General features: G+C 41.4%; 1 protein-coding gene across 1 annotated transcript; it reads left to right on the top strand.

Annotated features, from left to right (window-relative positions):
* Nucleotides 1-12,494: 12,494 nt before the first annotated feature.
* Nucleotides 12,495-16,070, top strand: LOC123400070 (scarecrow-like protein 9). Its single transcript, XM_045094468.1, has 3 exons — nt 12,495-12,953; nt 13,242-15,502; nt 15,763-16,070. The coding sequence occupies exons 1-2, from the start codon at nt 12,815-12,817 to the stop codon at nt 15,431-15,433; spliced, it is 2,331 nt and encodes a 776-aa protein (XP_044950403.1). The 5' UTR covers nt 12,495-12,814; the 3' UTR covers nt 15,434-15,502; nt 15,763-16,070.
* Nucleotides 16,071-25,252: the final 9,182 nt, after the last annotated feature.

The following is a 25,252-nucleotide window of genomic DNA, read 5'->3' as shown; positions in this document are numbered from 1 at the left end:
AGGATCATGAGATAATATGCATAGCTAAAGAACTTGAGGTTCTTAAGTGCAATTTGTCGGGCAAGTTGGTCGCGGGCTGTATAATTTGCTAAGCTCCCTAATTCCTGGAGGAACTTTGCTACAACTCTCAGACATCAGAGGCGTGAGTTCTCAGTATAGGAAATCATCGGCCATCTGAGTGTTGAGCAGAACTCGAGAGCAAAGGACTCCAATGGAAAAGCGATCGAAAGCTCTCCTGTTTCCAATATGGTACATCATAGGAACTTCAACTCCCACAAGCCCAAGGGAAAGAATTCTGTCCAACAGAGTGCCAACTTCAAGAAGAAGGGAAAGAAGACCTTCAAGAAGAATAAGAAGGGAGAGGGTTGCTTTACTTGTGGTTCAGATGAACATTGGGGGAACAAGTACAAGAGGCCGGGCAGGACTCCAAGTATGCCAATATGATTGTGGGCAACAATGAAAGTGGTGCATCTGGGTACGGTAATTTATTTACTGTATTTTCAGTTTGTCAGTCCACCGATTGGTGGGTGGACACGGGTGCAAATATTCATGTGTGTGCTGACATCTCATTGTTCTCTTCTTATCAGGCCATAGGTCGCGGGTCCATATTGATGGGGAATGGCGCGAGTGCTTCTATTCTTGGTGTTGGCACGGTCGATCTGAAGTTTACTTCGGGAAGGATCGTGCAGCTGAAGAACGTGCATCATGTCCCCGCCATCAAGAAGAACCTCGTTAGTGGCTTCTGTGTAGAGAAGGGTTTAAGTTGGTATTCGAGTCTAATAAAGTTGTTGTTACGAAATATGGACTTCTTTTGGTAAAGGTTATGAATGCGGAGGTCTGTTCCGCCTTTCTCTTGCAGAATTTTGTAATAAAGTCGTGAACAATATTCATTCGAGTGTTAATGAATCTGAAGTTTGGCATTCACGTCTTTGTCACATAAGTTTCGGTGTTATGTCATGGCTAGCAAAACTGAATTTAATCCCGACTTTCACTTTAGCCAAAGGTTCTAAGTGCCATTCGTGTGTGCAAGCAAAGCAACCTCGCAAGCCTCACAAGGCTGTAGAGGAGATACACTTGACATCATTAGAACTCATACATTCTGATCTTTGTGAGATGATTGGTGTGTTGACTAAAGGTGGAAAGAAATATTTCATGACATTGATAGATGATTCCACTAGATATTGCTATGTGTATCTGTTAAATACTAAAGATGAGGCTCTACACTACTTTAAAATCTATAAGGCAGAAGTTGAGAATCAACTTGAAAAGAAAACTAAACGAGTCCGGTCTGATCGTGGTGGAGAATATTTCTCAAATGAGTTTGATTCTTTTTGTGCGGAACACGACATTATTCATGAAAGGACGCCTCCCTATTCACCCCAGTCAAACGGGGTTGCCAAACGGAAAAATTGTACTCTAACTGATTTGGTTAACGCCATGTTAGATACATCGGGTTTATCCAAGGCATGGTGGGGGAGGCTATATTGACCGCGTGTCATGTCCTGAATAAGGTTCCTACAAAAGATAATGAGGTCACTCCCTATGAGGAGTGGTCGAAGAGAAGGACGACGCTCTCGTACTTATGTACTTGGGGCTGCTTGGCGAAAGTCAATGTGCCGATCCCCAAGAAGCGTAAGCTTGGACCAAAGACTGTGGACTGCGTTAATTTGGGATACGCTAAGAATAGCGTAGGCTATAGATTTCTAGTAGTGAAAGCTGAGGTACCTGACGTGAAGGTCGACACAATTATGGAGTCGAGGGATGCTACATTCTTTGAGGATATCTTTCCCATGAGAGATATGCAAAGCACTTCTAGACAGGAATCTCAGGAAACTCCTCAGCCTGCCATTCCTATGGAATATTATGAACAAACACACGATGATAATCCTGAGGAGGATGACGAGGAAACCCTTGGTAGGGGTAAGAGACAAAGGACTGCAAAGACCTTTGGTGATGATTTCTTCGTATACCTCATGGATGATAATCCCACTTCTATTTTAGAAGCGTATGCCTCTCCAGATGCTGGTTACTGGAAAGCTGCGGTCCGTAACGAGATGGATTCCATCATGGCTAATGGGACATGGGAAATTACTGATCGTCCCTATGGTTGTAAACCATTGGGATGCAAGTGGGTGTTCAAAAGGAAGCTTAGGACCGATGGTACAGTCGCAAAGTACAAGGCTAGGATTGTGGCTAAGGGCTATGCCAAGAAATAAGAAGAAGATTTCTTTGACACTTATTCACATGTGGCCATAATGACCACCATTAGAGTACTACTCTCACTGGCAGCCTCGCATGGTCTTCTTGTTCATCAAATGGACGTTAAGACGACTTTCCTGAACGGAGAGCTAGACGAGGAAATCTATATGCAACAGCCAGATGGCTTTGTGATAGATGGTCAGGAAGGAAAAGTGTGTAAGTTGTTGAAATCTTTATATGCCCTGAAGCAAGCACCTAAGCAATGGCATGATAAGTTTAATACAACCCTGACATCTGTTGGCTTCGCTGTTAATGAAGCTGACAAGTGTGTATACTATCGCCATGGTGGGGGCGAAGGAGTTATATTGTGCTTGTATGTTGATGACATACTGATATTTGGAACCAACCTCAAGGTGATTGAGGAGCTGAAGTCCTTCCTGTCTCAAAACTTTGAGATGAAGGACCTTGGAGTGGCTGATGTTATCTTGAACATCAAGCTCTTGAGAGATGATGAGGGTGGGATTACACTTTTGCAATCCCACTATGTTGAGAAGATTTTGAGTCGCTTTGGATATTCAGACTGCAAAATTTCTCAAACACCATATGATCCTAGTGTGCTGATTCGAAAGTTCAAAGGTACAACTATAGATCAATTGAGATTCTCTCAAATTATCGGTTCGCTTATGTATCTAGCTAGCACAATGAGGCCTGACATAGCGTTTGCTGTGAGAAAACTTAGTCGGTTTGTTGCAAACCCGGGCGATATTCATTGGCGTGTTGTTGAAAGAATTATGTGCTACCTGAAAGGTACTGTCAACCACGGACTTCACTATATGGGATACCATCGGTACTTGAAGGGTATAGTGATGCGAATTGGATCTCTGATGCCGGTGAGATGAAGGCCACTGCTATGTATATATTTACTCTTGGAGGTGGTGCTGTTTTCAGGAAGTCTTGCAAGCAAACGATCTTAACGAGATCGACAATGGAAGCAGAATTAACAGCATTAGACACTTCTGGTGTCGAAGCAGAATTTCTTCGAGATCTTTTGATGGACTTACATGTGGTTGAGAAGCCGGTTCCGAGCATCCTTATGAACTGTGATAATCAGACAGTTATTGTCAAAGTGAAGAGTTCAAAGGACAATATGAAGTCCAACAAACATATAAGAATGAGATTGAAGTCTGTCAGACGTTTGAGAAACTCCGGAGTGATAGCGTTGGATTACGTCCAAATGGCTAAGAATCTGGCAGATCCCTTTACTAAAGGGCTATCACGTGTTGTGATAGATAGTGCATCGAGGGAGATGGGTATGAGACCCATATGAGTTGCCATGGCAGTAACCCAACCTATATGATCGGAGATCCCGTGAAGTAGGACCTGGGAAAACAAGCCAGTGGTGAACTGAGGAGAGTAACTTTACTAACCCACTCCGTTGGAGATGCAATGCTCTCGGATGCTGTATGGTAGGATGACTACTGTCTTAATGTGTTCTAAAGCTTATGCGTAAGCATGATGCTGTCCTACAGAGCGATCTTTGGAGGAACACACCTATATGAGCCTGACTGCTGGTCACAGTCTATGAGATTGGGGTGATCTCTAGTAAACTCATTAATAAGCCAGGAGTGTGACTTATATGCTCCACCCGAGGGGTTAGCCTTCGGTAGCCTAGCACTAGTAAGACTTGTGGTGAAGCTTATTTACGCCAAACTGACAATTCAAGGCTTAGTCCATTGTTCAGTTGTAAAGGGTTGTAGCTACTTATTCTAGGTGAAGCTCAACCTTAACAGGTCTTCACTGAAATGCTGGTATATTAAAACAGTGATTGGAACGAGGGAACACGATGTGACCTTGAGATCTGGTGGGGGATTGTTGAAATTAGTGGTGGGCTTTAGGCCCATAAGAGAATTTCAGAAATCTCCAAGGGCCCATGTAGGTGGTGGCATGACAAGGTGGTGGTGGGAAGTTTAGTCCCACCCCGCTAGTGGAGAAGAAGTTGGACCCCTTTATAAGGGTCTCTCTTCTACATGCTATTGGAGATTGACAAGAGAAGAGGCCCTCGCGCACTCCTCCTCCGCCGCCCGCCTCGCCTCGCCTCGCCTCGTCACGACTGATGTCTACTACGCAACCTTCTCCTTATAGACGTCATTCGGCCTCCAAGTGCAGAGGTTTGTAGGACAGTAGCAATTTTCCCTCAAGTGGGTGACCTAAGGTTTATCAATTCGTGGGAGGCGTAGGATGAAGATGGTCTCTCTCAAGCAACCCTGCAACCAAATAACAAAGAGTCTCTTGTGTCCCCAACACACCCAATACAATGGTAAATTGTATAGGTGCACTAGTTCGGCGAAGAGATGGTGATACAAGTGCAATATGGATGGTAGATATAGGTTTTTGTAATCTGAAATTACAAAAACAGCAAGGTAACTAGTAGTAAAAGTGGGCACGAACAGTATTGCAATGCGTGGAAACAAGGCCTAGGGTTCATACTTTCACTAGTGAAGTTCTCCCAACAATGATAACATAATTGGGTCATATAACTATCTCTCAACATGCAACAAAGAGTCACTCCAAAGTAACTAATAGCGGAGAAAAAACGAAGAGATTATTGTCGGGTACGAAACCACCACAAAGTTATTCTTTCTGATCGATCTATTCAAGAGTCCGTCGTAAAATAACACGAAGCTATTCTTTCCATTCAATCCAACATAGAGTCCGTACTAGAATAACATCTTAAGACACATATCAACCAAGACCCTAATGTCACCTAGATACTCCATTGTCACCTCAAGTATCCGTGGGCATGATTATACGATATGCATCACACAATCTCAGAATCATCTATTCAACCAACACATAGAACTTCAAAGAGTGCCCCAAAGTTTCTACCAGAGAGTCAAAACGTGTGCTAACCCACATGCATAGGTTCCCAATGTCACGAAACCCGCAAGTTGATCACCAAAACATACGTCAAGTACTCACATGAATATCCCATTGTCACCACAGATAGACACGTGCAAGACATACATCAAGTGTTCTTAAAGACTCAATCCGATAAGATAACTCCAAAGGGAAAACTCAATTCATTACAAGAAGGGAGAGGGGGAAGAACATCATAATATCCAACTATAGTAGCAAAGCCCGCGGTACATCGAGATCAAGACATCTCAAGAACACGAGAGAGAGAGAGATCAAACACATAGCTACTGGTACATACCCTCAGCCCCGAGGGTGAACGACTCCCTCCTCGTCATGGAGATCGCCGGGATGATGAAGATGGCCACCGGAGATGGGTTCCCCCTCCGACAAGGTGCCGGAACGGGCTCCCGATTGGTTTTTGGTGGCTACAGAGGCTTGTGGTGGCGGAACTCCCGATCTAGGTTTCTTTTTGGGGGTTTCTGTATTTATAGGAATTTATGGCGGTGGAATTATGTCGGTTGGGCCCATGAGGAGGTCACAAGCCTGCTAGGCCCGGCCTAGTGGGGGCCTCCTGGGCTTGTGACTCCCTCGTGGCTCTTTTGGCCTTCTTCGAAAGCTTCGGGAGTCTCTTCTGGTCCAAAAAAAAATCATCGCGAAAGTTTTATTCCATTTGGACTCTCTTTGATATTCTTCTTTGAAAATGGTCAAAAACACGGAAAAATAGAAACTGGCACTTGGCACTGAGTTAATAGGTTAGTCCCAAAAAAGATATAAAATAGCATATTCATGCATATAAAACATCCAAAGTTGACAAGATAATAGCATGGAACCATCAAAAAATATAGATACGTTGGAGACGTATCAAGCATCCCCAAGCTTAACTCCTGCTCGGCCTCGAGTAGAGGAGTGATAAAGACCCAATTTTTGATGTGGAATGCTACCTAACATATTTGTCCTTTGTAATTTCTTTCTTGTGGAATGAATGTTCAGATCCGTAAGATTCAAAACAATAGTTTAATATTGACATGAAAACAATAATACTTCAAGCATACTAGCAAAGTAATCATGAACTTTTGAAATAACAAGGCCAAAGAAAGTTATCCCTACAAAATCATATAGTCTGGCTATGCTCCATCATCCCCACACAACGAATTTAAATCATGCACAACCCCGGTATTGGCCAAGTAATTGTTTTTGCACTCTTACTTTCTCAAACTTTTTCAACTCTCACGCAATACATGAGCGCGAGCCATGTTTATAACACTGTAGGTGTAATAGAATATGGTGGAGATTATGAGGCAAAAAGGAGGAGATGGTCACATTGACTCGGCGTATCAATGGGCTATGGAGATGCCCATCAATAGATATCAATGTGAATAAGTAGGGATTGCCATGCAACGGATGCACTAGAGCTAAAAGTGTATGGAAGCTCAAAAAAACTAGTGGGTGTGCACCCAACTTTCTTGCTCACGAATACCTAGGGCAATTTTGAGGAAGCCCGTCATTGGAATATACAAGCCAAGTTATAAAATAAAAATTCCCACTAGTATATGGAAGTGACAAAACAAGAGACTCTCTATCATGAAGAACATGGTGCTATTTTGAAGCACAAGTGTGGAAAAAGATAGTAGCATTGTCCCTTCTCTCTTTTTCTCTCATTTTTTTTTGTTTGGGCTCTTTGGCCTCTTTTCATTTTTTGGTGGGCATCTTTGGCCTCTTTTTTCACATGGGACAATGCTCTAATAATGATTATCATCACACTTTTATTTACTCACAACTCAATACTTAGAACAATGATGACTCTATAGGAAATGCCTCCGGCAGTGTACCGAGATGTGCAACGATCTAGCTTAGCGTATGACGTTGAAACAACTCGCTAGCTATCTTACGATCATGCAAAGGCAATATGAAAGTGACGGCACAAGTCCTGAGACGGAACGGTGAGAGTTGCATGGCAATATATGGCTATGAAAATGCCATAATAGGTAGGTATGGTGGCTGTTTTGAGGAAGGTATATGGTGGGTTTGTACACCGGCGAAAGTTGCGCGGTACTAGAGAGGCTAGCAATGTTGGAAGGTCAAAGTGCATCTATACCATGGACTCACATTAGTCATGAAGATCTCATATACTTATTGCGAAAGTTTTATTAGTAATCAAAACAAATTGTTAACGCATACTCCTAGGGGAAGGGTTGGTAGGTGTTAACCATCGCGCGATCCCGACCGCCACACAAAGGATGACAATCAATAAATCAATTATGCTCCTACTTCCTAACATAGCGGTTCACCATACGTGCATGCTACGGGAATCACTAACTTAAACACAAGTATTTCTAGATTCACAACACCCTACTAACATGACTCTAATATTACCATATCCATATCTCAAAACTAATTGTGAGGAATCAAACTTCTCTTACTGATCAATGCACTTGAATATGGAAGTTTTTATTATATCCTCTTTGGATGCCTAACATATTTAGGACTAATTTCATAGCACACGCCAATTACCAAGTTACTTAGAGAGAGCACTCTCAAAAATATATAAGTGAAGATCGAGAGTTTTTATTTCTACAAAATATGACACCGCCGTGCTCTAAAAAGATATAAGTGAAGTACTAGAGCAAAATGCAAACTACTCCAAAAGATATAAGTGAAGCTCAATGAGTAGTTGAATAATTATTTGTCTATGTGAAGATTCTCCCATCTAAGAATTTCAGATCCTAAGTACCTTATTCAAACAAAATAAAATGACGCTCCAAGCAAAACACATATCATGTGGTGAATAAAAATATAGCCCCAAGTAAAGTTACCGATGGATTGAAGACGAAAGAGGGGATGCCTTCCCGGGGCATCCCCAATCTTGGGCTCTTTGGTGTCCTTGAATATGGCTTTGGGGTGCCTTGGGCATCCCCAAGCTTAGGCTCTTGCCACTCCTTGTTCTATAGTCCATCGAAACTCTACCCAAAACTTGAAAACTTCACAACACAAAACTTAACGGAACTTCGTGAGATGGGTTAGTATGATAACGAGCAAATAAATCACTTGGGTACTGTAAAAACAAGACTCATAATTATTTTCACACAATGCCTACTGTATCTTATCATTTCCACAATTTATATCACTTAATATAATCTATGGAAACACCAAAACAAGAAACTATGCATTGAAAACAGAATCTGTCAAAAACAGAACAGTCTGTAATGATCTGAATGCTAACCATACTTCTACACCTCCAAAAATTCAGAAACAATTATGAAAATTAAGGACATTTTTATATCAATCATCAGAAAAAATAATCAACCTAAAAGCACTCTCTAGATAGAAATGAAAAATAATTTCGTGAGCGCAAAGTTTCTGTCTTTTTCAGCATGATCAAACAACTATCACCCAAACTAATCATAAAGGCTTTACTTGGCACTTTATTGAAACTAAGGCAATAAAACATGATTAATACAGTAGATTAATCATGTGAACACACAAAAACGGTAAGGATACATGTTGGGTTGTCTGCCAACAAGCACTTTTCTTTAATGCCTTTCAAGCTAGGCATGGTGATTTCAATGATGCTCACATAAAAGATAAGAATTGAAACATAACGGGAGCATCATGAAGCATATGACTAACACATTTAAGTCTAACCAACTTCGTATGCATAGGGATTTTGTGAACAAACAACTTATTGGAGCAAGAATCATCTAGCATAGGAAGGCAAAACGAGCATAGCTTCAAAATTTTCAACACATGGAGAGGAAGCTTGATATTATTGCAATATGTAGAAGCATATGATCCTCTCTCATAATAATTTTCAGTAGCATCATGAATGAATTCAATAATATAACCAACACCTAAAGCATTCCTTTCATGATCTACAAGCATAGAAATTTTTACTACTCTCCACATAAGGAAATGTATTCTCATCAATAGTAGTGGGAGTATCGTAAAAGACTTGAACACTACGAATTGTTTCCACATTAAAAGAGTGATGTTCAGTGAAAGGATACTCAAGAGTATGACAAGTTTTATCATACCTCTTCTTTATAGCATAAGTATCATCACAATAATCATCATAAATAGGGGGCATGCTTTCATCATAATAAATTTGATCATTCAAAGTGGAGGAACTAAAAAGATCATCTTCATCAAACATAGCATCCCCAAGCTTGTGGCTTTGCATATCATTAGCATCATGGGTATTCAAAGAATTCATACTAACAACATTGCAATCCTGCTCATCATTTACATATTTTATGCCAAGCATTCTATGTAATTCTTCTTCTAGCACTTGAGCACAATTTTCCTTCCCATCATTTTCACGAAAGACATTGAAAAGATGAAGCATATGAGGCCACCTTAATTCCATTTTTTGTAGTTTTCTTTTATAGACTAAACTAGTGATAAAACAAGAAACTAAAAGATTCGATTGCAAGATCTAAAGATATACCTTCAAGCACTAACCTCCCCGGCAACGGCGCCAGAAAAGAGCTTGATGTCTACTACGCAACCTTCTCCTTGTAGACGTTGTTGGGCCTCCAAGTGCAGAGGTTTGTAGGACAATAGGAATTTTCCCTCAAGTGGGTGACCTAAGGTTTATCAATCCGTGGGAGGCGTAGGATGAAGATGGTCTCTCTCAAGCAACCCTGCAACCAAATAACAAAGAGTCTCTTGTGTCCCCAACACACCCAATACAATGGTAAATTGTATAGGTGCACTAGTTCGGCGAAGAGATGGTGATACAAGTGCAATATGGATGGTAGATATAGGTTTTTGTAATCTTAAATTACAAAAATAGCAAGGTAACTAGTAGTAAAAGTGAGCACGAACAATATTGCAATGCGCGGAAACAAGGCCTAGGGTTCATACTTTTACTAGTGAAGTTCTCCCAACAATGATAACATAATTGGATCATATAACTATCCCTCAACGTGCAACAAAGAGTCACTCCAAAGTAACTAATAGCAGAGAACAAACGAAGGGATTATTGTCGGGTACGAAACCACCACAAAGTTATTCTTTCTGATCGATCTATTCAAGAGTCTGTAGTAAAATAACACGAAGCTATTCTTTCTGTTCAATCCATCATAGAGTTCGTACTAGAATAACAGCTTAAGACACATATCAACCAAGACCCTAATGTCACCTAGATACTCCATTGTCACCTCAAGTATCCGTGGGCATGATTATACGATATGCATCACACAATCTCAGAATCATCTATTCAACCAACACATAGAACTTCAAAGAGTGCCCCAAAGTTTCTACCGGAGAGTCAAAACGTGTGCCAACCCATATGCATAGGTTCCCAATGTCACGAAACCCGCAAGTTGATCACCAAAACATACATCAAGTACTCACATGAATATCCCATTGTCACCACAGATAGACACGTGCAAGACATACATCAAGTGTTCTTAAAGACTCAATCCGATAAGATAACTCCAAAGGGAAAACTCAATTCATTACAAGAAGGGAGAGGGGGAAGAACATCATAATATCCAACTATAGTAGCAAAGCCCGTGGTACATCGAGATCAAGACATCTCAAGAACACGAGAGAGAGAGAGAGATCAACCACATAGCTACTGGTACATAACCTCAGCCCCGAGGGTGAACTACTCCCTCCTCGTCATGGAGATCGCCGTGATGATGAAGATGGCCACCGGAGATGGGTTCCCCCTCCGACAGGGTGCCGGAATGGGCTCCCGATTGGTTTTTGATGGCTATAGAGGCTTGCGGCGGCGGAACTCCCGATCTAGGTTTCTTTTTGGGGGTTTCTGTATTTATAGGAATTTATGGCGGTTGAATTACGTCGGTTGGGCCCACGAGGAGGTCACAAGCCTGCTAGGCCGAGCCTGGGGGGGGCTCCTGGGCTTGTGACTCCCTCGTGGCTCTTCTGGCCTTCTTCCAAAGCTTCGGGAGTCTCTTCTGGTCCAAAAAAAATCATCGCAAAAGTTTTATTCCATTTGGACTCCTTTGATATTCTTCTCTGAAAAAGGTCAAAAACACGAAAAAAAACAGAAACTGGCACTTGGCACTGAGTTAATAGGTTAGTCCCAAAAAGATATAAAATAGCATATTCATGCATATAAAACATTCTAAGTTGACAAGATAATAGCATGGAACCGTAAAAAATTATAGATACGTTGGGGACGTATCACCGCCGCGCCGCGCCGCGCCGCGGGTTGCGGGAATGAGCCGAGCTCATACCTACGCGCTTATTTTTGCCGGTCAGGAACGGAGAATACGTAACGGATGCGCCACGATCTGAGACGTCGGATCGTGGGCTGTTACCGACTCGGACGTGGGTTTAGCCCACGTCTCTCCACCCGGCCGCCTATATAAGCAGGGCTAACGCCAACCCTAGCCGTCACGAGAATCAGATCACATCTGCCTCACGCGCTCGTTCCTTTGCTGCCGCTGCCGCCGGCGACTCCGTCCCGTTCACCGCATACACGGTCGACGGGAGTGCAGGCCTCCGAAACCCTGCCTCTCCGGTTCCTGTACGGGAGAGGGGCGATTAGGTTTCTGGGGAGCGATCACGCGACTGCTCGCCTCCGTCCATCTGCTTCCTCTACATCCATGTCATCCTCATCATCGCCATGGCTGAACCATCTGAGGCCGATCGTCTCACCCTTGAAGCTGAGAAGAAGGCGTCAGATGATGCTGCCGCCGTCAACGTTGCTGCTACGGTCAAGTGGCCGGCTCGAGGGTATAACCTATTTATCCACTCGTGTTCGTTTCGATCATAACAATGCTACTTGCATGCATAGATGTATCAACTATATGCGTAGTATGTGCTAGATTAGTTCATGATCACTATGTCATTAGTATAGTCAACACCATACTAGTTATTATCTCGTGGATTAATCTACTCAAAAAATTACCTATTTACTCAACAAATCCTATGTAGGAATATGAATGCATTTCTATGAACCAAAGGATCTTAATTTTTTTTCTTCAAAAAATCATATCCTATAAAATTCCTGTAAACCAAAGAAGGCTGAACAGGAAGACAAAAGAAAAGAAGAAAGTAGGGACGTAGAAGAAGAAGTATACAATGTATTAGGACAATAGCATCATGTATATTGTTTCGAATTGACAGACTTTTCAATATTTCAGATGGCGCGATTGGACGGCGGTGTAGGTCCGTGCGAGTTTCTCCACCAAGACCCGGCTCCACGTCGCCACCAGCAGTCCATCAGCACACGTGCCAGAATGTATTTCCCAACAAGCCCGAGGGTGTTTCTCCAACTCTTGCTTGGTAGTGTAGTGAGGTGTATGCGAATAATAACAATAATCAAGCGTAATGCAGAGGGGGCGTCGCATTCGGCGTTGCTGAAAAGAAGAAAAATGCTCACATGCAGAGGGAGAGGGAGCCACCATCATCGAGGTTCTGGAAATCTCTGAGACCTCGATTATCTTTTACTACTGTAGGAGTAGTACTTAGCCAGCCACCATCACGGGACGAGATTTCTTTTCCTTTTACTACTAGCTCCGGGACGGGTCCAACTCCCAAGAGACCTCGCCGCTGGGGAACTGAGCAAAAGGAGCAAGGAAAGGAATCCCTCCGCTCAGCCGCGCACACTTGATCCCCGCCCCCAATCAAACCTTCCCTCCCTTCCTCTCTCTCTCTCTCCTCCCCCCCGCCGATCCCGCGCGGCGACCGGAGGCCCGGCTGCGGCGGCGCGTGCGGGCAGGCGATGACATCCACCCCGCAGCCTCCCCGGGATCTCGCGCACGCCGCCCCGCCCGCGCAGGACCTCACCGGCCTCGGCCTCGGCCTCGCAGCCGCGAGGTCCCTCCGCCACCGCCCACCACGCCAAGGATCGAAGCCTTCAGGTGAGCCCACCTCGCCAGCGTCAGCCCGTGATCCGCCCGCCTGTCGTCGCCGCCAGCCTGCGAAGTCATATACTCCTACCTGTTTGTATTGGTATTTCCAGTCGTTTGTTGCTTGCCCTTGCCATGCGCGTCATGTGATACCAGCAGATTTCACTTCTCAAGTGCAGCGCTCTAGTGCGTTCCCTTCCTGTTATTTTCTGCTCAGGAATCAAATAGATGCTTCACCCCGAACTCGATCAACCACTTGCCATCTTCTCTCTGACTGAAGAATTCCATCATGTTTGGCAGGTTCTGTGGAGCACCAGACCATTTCAGGCTCACTGATCCACTCAATGATTCAGTTCTGCGGAGCACCAGAGTACTTCATGTTCAACGATCCGCAGCCGGTGATCTCGCCCCATGTGGCCGCGGAACCCGGTCCCAATGCTCCCGTCGCCACCCTCTCCAGGGCCACCAACACAGAGACTGACAACCCCGAAGACTGGGAGTTCATCTCGGACGAGTCGCTCAACTATATCAGCCGGATGCTCATGGAGGAGGACATTGATGAGAAGGTCAGCGTGTACCAGGAGGAGTCAGCCACACTCCGTGCCACCGCAAAGCCCTTCTATGACATACTTGGGCACAAGTTCCCGCCGTCCCCTGACCGCACGCTCATGCGTTGGTCCCTGGACAGCCCCAGCGAGAGCAGCAGCAGTGGTCAGGCCCAGTCCTCGTCCAGTGTGGCTACTAGCTGCAGCGTCGGTGGTTCTGTTCATAGCTACCAGTGCCATGACGTTGGACACTCTGAGCAGCTGCAAGCTCATCGGGGCTTGTGTGGCCGATCTTCTCAGCCACTGGTTGTCCCATCAAGTGCTGTTTCTGATGCAGCAGACTCACTAGAAGATCCTTTGATCACCAACGGCAGGATCCCCGAGTATTTGTTCGAGAGCCTTCCAACTTGGGATTTCAGGAGAGGTGTTGAGGAAGCACAGAAGTTTCTCCCTGGTGGTCATAAGCTAGTGATTGATTTAGAAGCTGCTGGTGTCTCAAAGCCTCAAGAAGCAGTGAAAGACATTCCTTTCAATGTCAGCAAGACAGAGGTCTTGAAGGCCAAGAAAAACAGACAGAGTGAAGATCTTGACTTGATAGAAGGACGGAACATTAAACAGTCTGCATTCTGTTCCGATGAGCCTGATGATTGGGTTGAGATGTTTGACGATTTGTTTCGTCAAACTGAAAAGAAGGCTACAGTGCTGCGAGAAAAGATGCGCAGCGAAGCTTCCAAGAATTCTCAGGTCATTCAAACCAAAGGAACAACTGGGGTGAAGACACGGGGCAGGAAGCCGACAAAAAATGATGTGGTGGACCTTAGGACCATCCTCATCCACTGTGCACAGGCAGTGGCGGCTGATGACCGCCGAACTGCTAATGAGTTGCTGAAGCAAATAAAACAGCATTCTAAGGTAAATGGGGATGGCAGCCAGAGGCTGGCATTTTGCTTTGCACAGGGTCTCGAGGCTCGCTTGGCTGGCACAGGGAGCCAGCAGTACCATAGGCTTGTAGCAAAGCGGACAACCGCGTCCGACATGCTTAAGGCGTACCATCTTTACTTTGCAGCATGCCCATTCAAGAGGCTCTCACATTTCCTCTCCAATCAAACAATCTTGAGCATGACAAAAAATGCATCGAAGGTGCACATCATCGACTTCGGCATTTATTTTGGCCTCCAATGGCCATGCCTCATTAGGCGTCTCTCCAAGAGGGAAGGTGGTCCACCAATACTTCGCATCACGGGAATTGATGTACCTGAGCCAGGTTTCCGCCCTACCGAGCGCATCGAAGAGACAGGACAGAGGCTTGCGGAGTATGCCAAGAAGTTTGGGGTGCCTTTTGAGTACCAAGGCATAGCATCAAAGTGGGAAACCATCCGTGCTGAGGATCTCAAGGTTGGCAAAGACGAAGTGGTGATTGTTAATTGCCTGTACCGTTTCAGAAATCTTATTGACGAAACAGTTGCTGTAGACAGCCCTAGGAATAGGGTGCTCAACACTATAAGGCAAGTGAATCCAGCAATTTTCATCCATGGAATTGTGAATGGGTCATACAGTGTTCCTTTCTTCATCACACGTTTCCGTGAGGCATTGTTCCATTTCTCTGCATTGTTTGACATGCTTGAGGCAACTGTGCCACGAGATGATGACCAGCGAAGGCTCATAGAGAGGGATCTCTTTGGCCGAGAGGCACTCAATGTGATTGCATGTGAGGGCTCAGACAGAGTCGAGAGACCAGAAACATATAAACAGTGGCAAGTGAGGAACCTGAGGGCTGGATTTGTTCAGTCCCCATTAAACCAGGACATTGTGATAAAAGCCAAAGACAAGGTGAAAGATATATATCACAAAGATTTTGTGATAGATGAAGACAGTGGATGGCTCCTCCAAGGGTGGAAAGGAAGGATAATTTATGCTATAACTACATGGAAGCATAAAAACAGTTAGGTCCTCCGTCTGCATGTCTCTTATACCATTGTTGAAGGCAGAGCTTGACCAAGTCACCAGTATTCCAAGGTATGCACTGGCCCATACTTAAGTGCAATAGTATTAGTAAGTACTCCCTCCATCCCATAATATAAGACGTTTTTTCAAGCTAACATAGCTAGCAAAAATATCTTATATTGTGGGACGGAGGGAGTAGTTGCTTAGGTGCAACAATATTTGTAATAATTGATGGTGTAACTCTATGTATCTTTGGTACTGTGTGTTCCTAGAACATGCAATAGATTCTTGGAGCAGAAATTTGACAATGTCGTAAAATATTTTTTCTCCAGGAAATGGCTTGAAGAATGACAGGAATCTTGTCACACTGCACCAGATTAATGTGGGTGCTTGTATACGAATTCAGTGTAGTTGCATCTATGACTATGTAGCCACTAGCCAGTACTAAGATAAGCAACATAAGCTAGAGGAAAGGAGCAGTGGTTGAGCTTTCCCTTGGCCATGGTACTGTTACTTTATTGAATTCCTACTTTTCTTCATTCAAGTTACTTCTACGACCATGCTAATTAGCAATAACTAAATCACAGCTTCTATATTAGTTAATCAATCAATCAAGTGCCCAGTATTATAATGTTTTTTACTTTTGACTTCTTTGAGTGTATGATATCTATGCTTAGTAAGAACGAGTTTGGGTTCAGCATCATCAATTCAATGGGGATATATGTTTCTTGTGGTAGTCATTTTATCATCATGAGCCTAGGAAAGGTACGGAGCCATGTCTGGTTCTTGTTGTTTGATGCCCATTGTTGTAATCTGATCATACAACTAACTGAAGCACCTAATTGCATCGTTGTATGAAATAAATTGAGCAAGTCATGAGGTTACTTGTGAAGTTTCATGGCTAATAGTTAAGTAGGTAAGTTAATAAGGTTCGTGAGGTTGTCCACTAAATTGGCATTATCCCGTTTCACACACTTTGCGAGTCACTGTTTCATGCCGATGAATTATTGAAGTTTACGTGTTATCACAACTCAAGGGCTTTGATACCTGTACTTAATTTCTCCCTATTGTTCTCTTAGCTTATCCAGTCAGAAACTTTAGAAACTCATGTCATCGTGTGTCTAGAAAGCTCAAAAATAGGGGTGTTGACATCCATATGTGCTATGTACATTGTGTTCCATGGTTATCATGTTTTATGTGTGGAAACTAATTTGTGCTAGTCTGGTTGTACCGAAGGGAAAAATGCTAAATAATTACCAACAATTCCTGATGGAAAAAAGAACATTGATCTTTCATCATCACTTGTCTGGTGCCACTGGAAATTATACATTGTTTGGCAACTATAATTGATGGAGTAAATGGACATGTGTACTCTTTGGTAATGTCAGACCGTTGGCATGTGCTTGCAGCGGTGTCAATCTTTTAAGAACACGGGATATTCTTGGAGCAGTTATTTGAGAATGTCATGAAATGTTCATATTTCTCTTTCCAGAAAATGACCTGAGGAGTGAACAAGATTGTTGTCGCATTGCACCAGATCAAGGTGGGTGGGGAGCCTGTGTAAGAACTGAGTGTCAATTGCGTCTGTGTAGTAGCCTAGCCGCCTTCTCTACTACTCCCTCTGTTCCTAAATATAAGTCTTTTTAGAGATTTCACTACGAACTACATACGGATGTATATAGACATACTTTAAAGTGTGGATTCATTTATTTTGCTTCGTACGTAGTCCATAGTGCAATCCCTAAAAAGGCTTATATTTAGGAACAGAGGGAGTAGTTAATTGTTTAGCCAACCACCTAGGACCTTAATATTTGTACTCTTGACTTTCCTGGATCCACTATGTTAGTTGGCATGAGTTGGATTCAGCATCAGCATATGCATTGTCAAATCGAATACTGTTTTTGTCATGAGCAAAACATCCGCGTTTCATCTGATTATTTTCGCAGTGTGCGCTGCATGCTGTGGAGAAACGGCGGTCCTTGAAGGAGGGCTACAGCTTTACATGGTACCACTTTGATTTTCTGCCTAAAGAACTAGTACTAGTAGTTGACGGTGCTAGTGTGAGGATAGGATATCGGTGGATAATGGCTGGTGCGTGCATGCAACCGCTGTCGCCGTCTCTGCATTGAATATTTATTGGCTTTCTTTGGCTGCCAATGCCGACCTCTTTCTGGTTTTGCAAGCTGACTTTGTTGGTCAGTTGCCCTGCTGTGTTCAACTGTTGATATGCGTATTTTTCTTTGTTTCTTTGAGCCTTCGTGGGCTGATTTTATCTCTGCCCTGGCAAAAGTTAAGTACTCCGTGCGATCCATATTACTTGTCGTTGAGATGGATGTATCATTTGAACGACAAGTAATATGGATCGGAGGGGTAGAATTTGCTAAGGAAAATAAGTGTAGGGTCACCAGTCGTACTTACACTGTTGTCCCCGTAATAACACTTCTCCAGTCGAATGTAGTGGAAACTAGAGTGTGATTGATAAAAAAAAAATCAAAAATATTGCTTGGTAAACAATTTTAAAGTCTTCATGTGCTAAAGTTACGTCTTCTAGTGATTGGCGGGTTGGAAACGAACAACTTCTCAAAATCTTTATGTATTGTTGGATCTTTTCCGTGGCTTCAAATGTAGTACTATCTCATATACTTGTTCTTCACGCTCACGGTATCATTCTTCAAAATGATGATGGGCGATGGATGAACGAATTGGAGGCGGCACGGGATGGGCGGCGCATGTGAGCCGGTGGCGAGAAGATAAAGCTGATGTGGACATGGAACCAACCGCCGAGGTTTCCTGTGTGCGCTCAATGAAAAGAAGCTCGCCCCATAATGATGGTGGGGGTGACGCCTCTCTTGTCATTGAGATTGACTTCACTAGTGGTGTTCTGCCGGAGCCAATTGCACAAACCATCTGTCGTTGATTTTGCAGAGAACACTTATTTTACGGGTTCGTTGCACAAAGCACCATATACAGATATACTGGTGTAATATACTGTATATGCTCCGTTTGAGAGCGAAGGTTTTGGAAAACCTAAGCATTAAAATGCTACAGTTCTTTTATGCTGATGACAACAAAGACTGTAGTATCTGAAAACATCAGTTTTTAAAGTATTACTTAGACAGTGTCGTGTTTGGCAGTCAAAGTATACAGTGTTGTATTTACTAACCGCATGAGAGAACTTCTCCTGTGTTTCTCAGTTCTTTTAAAAGAGGTGCTGGCCTCTTTTTTTTTTAATACACCAAAAATACCATGGTTTTGTGCATACTATGGTTTATAATACTGCGAATTTAACTAGAGCCAAACACTTCAGAGTATTTGAAACAATAGTTTTCCAAAATACTATGGTATTCTTGAAATACCCTGAAAATACTTTGCAACCAAACCTATCCTAAGTCTAATCCAGCATTTAGGTAGGTTTACATGATTTCTGACAAATGGATCTTATTGGTGAGTGAAGGGGTGACAAAAAAATGGCCACATCAGCAGGCCAATCAAAAAACCTTTGGTCCAATTGTGCTGAAATTTTCCTGGATTAGTATTGACTACATCTTTTTTTTTTCTTTTTTGTGAAAATGTCCATTTTTTAAAAAAAAGACAAAAAACCGAGCTAGCTGGTCGATTGATGGCTGGTTTTCTTTGCCAAGCGTGAACTTACAAGTGGGTCCGCCTGTAAGAAATCAAATCAACATACATAACGCTGAGGTAGACCTAGCCGTAATGGATTACACCAGTATGTGGTAACAAAAGAAATATCAATTTGACCCATAGTCACAATGTTATATTTGACTGTTTACTAAATCTTTTTTTCTCTTGAATAAGCATGAACGTGAGTATCATATTAAGGAATAAAGTGTTATATTTACTAAAATCTCCTTGTAGGGGAGAAGGGTAGGTTGTTGGTGTAGATGATTTAGAAGATATAATTGGGGGACATGTATTCCGCCCTGTAAAATTCACGTAACTTTCTACGAATCAACGAAGGTGCAGACCTTCTTCAGTTGATTTTTCTCTTCTTAGGAACCCTTCTTCTGTTAATGTACAGGTAAAGGTATTATGGGGATGGAGTACTCGTGGGCCAATTTATGACGAGCACGGGGAGGGGGGTGGCCAAGTAAGCATTGGGCAGAAAAAAGATGGAAAACCACAAGGATTCACAATGCCAAGGAATTATAATTTGGATGATGCATGTTTTTTTTAGAGAGAGGATAATGCATGTGACAGGTGATTTGGAGAGATTTATTTGCTAGCAGGTGCGTATTACGGTTGTCCGCACGAGCAAATCTCCATGATGAGGCCCAAGCCGCCATGAATCGTTGCGGCCTGCATCACCTCGGTGGGCTTGAAATGCGTGATCGCTGAGCAGGATGCATCACGCTCGAGCTCGACCTCTGCAGTCTAAAACTACTTTTCATTAATCTATACTAGCACATATGCCCATACGTCGCAACGGAAGATATAATTAACGTATTTAATGAAATATCCGTCAGCATGGTTCAATAACATTTGAATTGTGTTTGGCCACGACGGAGAGACGCGCGCTGAAGTACATATACCTAGTACATTAAGAAGCATGCTACACAGACAATACTTTTTAAAGCACGTGATTTTGATCTTAAAAAGCCTAACTTTCAATATTTTAATACCAAGACATTATTTGTAAGTTGAAGCAATGTTTGAAATTTACATCACGTCGTGAATAAAATCTCAATAAAAGGATTCTATTAAATGTGTTTTAAGTCATCTCTATATATGCATACACTTGAAGATTAATTAAAAAATGTCTACTCTTAACGGAATAACCCTAGCTCGTTGCATGCAACTTGATGCTCACAATTCGTCTCTCACCTTCCTAGTTAAGTTATTTCTGTTGCACATAACGTTCACACATTGCACAACAACGCATATATGCATGCCCCTTCAATGCCCCTCGGTATTAATTTCTTTTCATTGTTGCATCATGCATGCCATACCTTTAATATTAGTACCGTTTCTTTTCGTTATTCTCCCCTTCATGTTCTTTTTTATTCTCACGCACTTTATTCTCTTGTTTATATATTACTATTATAAGTACATTCAAGCCGATCATTCATACTTCCTCTGATCCATTTAGGCCCTTCTAACATACTTCATATTTATAAAAGTTATATAAAATGTTATATTGTGTGTTAGCATTTTCCAAAATACATCATTGTAATTAATTAGGTTAATTAATATTATGCACTAAATAAAATATTAAAGTGGTTAACAGGAACAAATAATAGCACGATTGAAAACTAAACATTTTCTAATAAAATAACATATACAAATTATTTTTATCCGAGTTACGGTTGTAAAGTTATAGTATGATCATGTTTAATATATTTTTTGTAAATAATAAATGGCTAGGCACCTATACGGGCCGAAAACAAAGCTAACTGGGCATACACGGAATACTAACCAGCGCCTCGAAGCGTAAGATAGCGGCGAACACAGTTGGGGCGAAGCCATCAGAAAAGGTCACTTAATGTTGGATCACGGGTTATTTAAAGAAAAAATCAGGAGTTTTTTTACAAAATGTATGACAGACGGCAAAAAAACTCTATACCGTATTAGTAGGTGTAGATATTGTTCAAGTGCAACACATGTATCATAATCCATAACGAAATTATCTATTTTGAATTTTACTTCTCTTGTAGCGAGCCTTTTATCCATCCATTTGAATATGTCTCATGGCCAACGAGTGAGCACGCGTACTACGCACAACGATCTATATTGATTTCGTATCTGTCAAGACTCAATTTTTCATATCATCATCATTTAATTTCGAGTCACAGCTAAAATGATAGCTAATTTCGTTATACAATGTGTCATATGACACCAAAATCAAATAGTAATAATAGTTACTTTTCACATTCTGGTACAACACAAAATAAGTATCACGATACCAAGCACAATATACTTGTTTGGGAGTGTTGGACAAAATATCTTTCATAAAGTACTCGATGAAATTTAATATCCACAAACCAAAAGATGATCTTCATGATTATATAAGATCATGATTATACATGTTTCAACATTTTAGTTCAATAAACCCAATTTTAAATGAAAAATAAATATTATTTTATAAAACCTTCAAAATGAACAATTGATCTGCCTGAATCATTTTTGTGAATCATTTTTGTAAACGCTTACAATTGGGCGTAAAAAAGAATGCAACCACATACATATTCATCACACAAACATACCGATACGTCCATTTGCACCATTATTTCTTACTATAATTTATCCCATTCTAATAATATATTTCACACTACGGTGCAATTCTATCGCCTTTTCTCTCTTAATATGTTATACAAAGAGAGTGAGATTGCGAGCAGTTGGAATTATGGACCTAATATAATGATAATCGAGAAAGCAATTCCCTGGAGCTCCAAACAAAGCGTGGTTTTTTGGGAAATTATTTTGAAATATATGAAGAATATTGGAGCAAAGAAGTGTCACAGGGGCCCCACCAACCAGCCAAAAGGATAGGTGGCGTGACCTATCCCCTGGTTGCGCCCCTGACCTTGTGGGGCCCTGGTGGCTCGCCTCTAGATGCCCTTTGGCCAAAAATAATAATCCTATTTGCCCTAAAAAACCATAGAAAAGTTTTGGAACTTTCCGCCGCCGTGTGCAGGGGGACTTGGGCAGAGCGCTTTTGCTCCATGACGAAGCGATTCTCTCGAGGAAACTTCCCTCCGGGAGGGGGAAATCAAAGCCTTCATCATCATCAACACTACATCCATTATGAAGATCATCATTTCCATTAACATCATAATCATCACCATCTCATGTCCAAACCCTAGTTCATCCTTTGTGTTCAATCTTTTTATCAAACCTCATATGCTACCTCGGGGTGCTAGTAGTGTTGATTACCTCTTGTAGTTGACGCTTGTTGGTTTAATTGATGGAAGATTATTATGTTTAGATTGTTAATCATATATTTATACCTGCTGATCATGATCAATAAGATAAGTTGTGGGTAGTTTTGTTAAATCTTGAGGACATGGAAGAAGTCGTGTTGCTAGTAATCATGTCAAGTTGATCACCGTTCGGTGTTTTAATATTGTGTTATGTTGTTCGTCCTCTAGTGATGTTATGTGAACGTCGATTACATGACACTTCACCATCTATGGGCAAGGGGAGGACATTGTGGAATTAGTTTGTGGATAATGGGTTGCTGGAGTAATAGAAACCTAAACTCTGGTTGGTGAATTATTTTGTAAAGGGCTGTTTTGGATCCAATTATTTAAAGCTATGGTTAGATTTGTCTTAACTACTTCTCTTGTAATTACGGGTTCTTGCATTTAGAGTATAATCATAAGTAGACATTTGTTCAAGTAAGGATAGTACATTAGCTTCGGTTCACCCACACAACACTTATCAACGCAATGAATGCAAAGTCGATGAAACATGGTGAAAGTAACTTGGCGATATTCATGTGTGTCCTCAAGAGCATTTCCATCACAATAGGAAGTGTCACCAACTTGTCCTTAGAACAATTAAGGATTGGGACACTTACTGCATCTTGATACTTTTGTTACTTGCTACCTTGTTACCATTTATCTTTCTATCAAAACTATCTCACAACACTTGCACTTAAACCTTGTTGAAAACCGCATATCAATTCCTTCTGCTCCTCGTTAGGTTTGACAATCTTACTTATCGAAAGGACTACGATTGATTCTCTATACTTGTGGATCATCAATACTCTTTTCTAGCGCCATTGTCGGGGAGTATAGAGCTCTTGGTAAGTGAAATTTCGTAATGAAACATTTATCATACATGCCGAATTTTATCTACACTTGCTATTGTGGAAAATCATCCTTTGAGAAGCTTGTTTGGGGGTTACCTCACCATGTACACAAGTGGGAAGAGATGAGACCCCCACCTACTGATAATATATATTATGAAATTCCTCTTGGTATTACGGAAACATCACACACTAAGCATTATGCAAGAGACGGAACAGTACATCCCGATACGCGCTTGCTTTTAATAGATGAACTTTGTGGATTATTTAAGCTTGAAGGTTTATCGAGCGATGGAGTTAATATGAAGTTATTCCCTGTATCTTTGGAGGGAAAAGCATTGGCATGGTATAGGATATGAGATGATTCTCCCTCATGGGGTTTGAACCGACTCAAGCTGGAGTTCCATAATAAATTTTAAGCTATGCATTTGGTTCACCGTGATCGTTATTATATCTATAATTTTTGGCCTCGTGAAGGAGAAAGTATCACTCAAGCTTGGGGTAGGCTTAAGGATTTAATGCTCAAAATCCTGAATGACGATCTCTCGTGACATATTATTGTTCATAAGTTTACGATGGGCTTTCTGTTCGCGATAAGGAAATGCTTGATTCTTCTTCTGTGTGTTCTTTCTCAAGTGAAGAAATAGAACTCAAATGGGATCTTATTGAAAGGATTAAATGCAACGCAGAAGATTGGGAGTTCGACAAACGTAAATAGTAAGGTATAAATCTTGTATAAGATTGTGTTAAGTCTCTTGTTGAAACTGATGTTTTTCATGAGCTTAGTGCAAAATATGGACTTTATTATGAGATAGTTGTTAATTTACGGAGATGTAAATCTTTTGCTGCTCATGTTGATCTTTCTAAGGAGAAATGGTCTAAATATCATGATTCCATTAAAGAGATTTGTGAAGAACCCATAATTGCTAATACTGAAATTCAAGCTTATGCCGCTAATCCTTGTGTACGTACTGCTTATATTGAAAAGCCTCATTTCCCTGTTAGAATTAAGAAACACTCTAAGGTTACATTGTGGTTCATAAATAACAGTGCTCCTAAACATTCTTAACAAATTAAACTAGAACCTTCAATTTCCATGATTAAAGATCTCTTGGTGAAAAATATTTATGGGCATGTTATTTATTTCTACGAAGATGCTTCTAGAATTGCTATACCTATTAGAAATTAACAATATACGTAATATAAAAAATAAAAGAGTAATTGGCATGCCTGTTGTTTCTACTAAGATTGGATATCATTCCTACCATGGTTTATGTGATATTGGTGCTAGCATAAGTGTGATTTCTTTTTGTCTCTATGAAAAAGTCATGCATGATATTTCACGTGTTTGGATTGAAGAAATTGATGTTACCATTAAACTTTAAAATAGGGATATCATCTAACCTATATGGATTGTGACTGATGTTGAAGTCTTGTGCGGTAAGATCAAATATCCTACTGATTTCTTAGTATTTGGATCTGCACAAGATAATTTTTGTCCCATTATATTTGGTAGTCCTTTCTTGAATATTGTTGGACCTAAAATTGGTTATGCTAAAAAAGGTTAGAGTTAAGTTTGGTGATGAATCTCAATAATTTAATTTTCCAAGTTCACCAAAGAACATCACGATTAGGATTTACCTAATGAAGATGCAATTGTTTGTCCTGCTTCTATTGTCGGGCCTCCCACCGTTCCATTAGAGTTACATTTATTACATCATGAGAATGATAAGCATATGAAAGAAATGAAATATATGAAATATTGTTTAGGAAAGAACCTATTCTTAAACGCAAATTTCATGTTGAAGTTTTAGGAGATCCTCCACCCCCTAAGGATGATCCTATGATTGAATTAAAGAAATTCCCCAATAAACTACAATATGCTTACTTGATAGAAAAAATATCATATTGTTTTCTATTATAACCTTTAAGTGCACGAAGAGAGATATATTATTGAAAACTCTAAGGAAACATCATGCTGTAATTGGATATACATTGTATGATATCAAGGACATTAGCCCAAGTATGTGCCAACATAAATTAACATGGAGCCA

The sequence above is a fragment of the Hordeum vulgare genome, chromosome 5H, assembly GCF_904849725.1.
Source record: "Hordeum vulgare subsp. vulgare chromosome 5H, MorexV3_pseudomolecules_assembly, whole genome shotgun sequence".
NCBI lineage: Eukaryota > Viridiplantae > Streptophyta > Magnoliopsida > Poales > Poaceae > Hordeum > Hordeum vulgare.
This window is presented reverse-complemented; position numbering and strand designations above follow the sequence as displayed.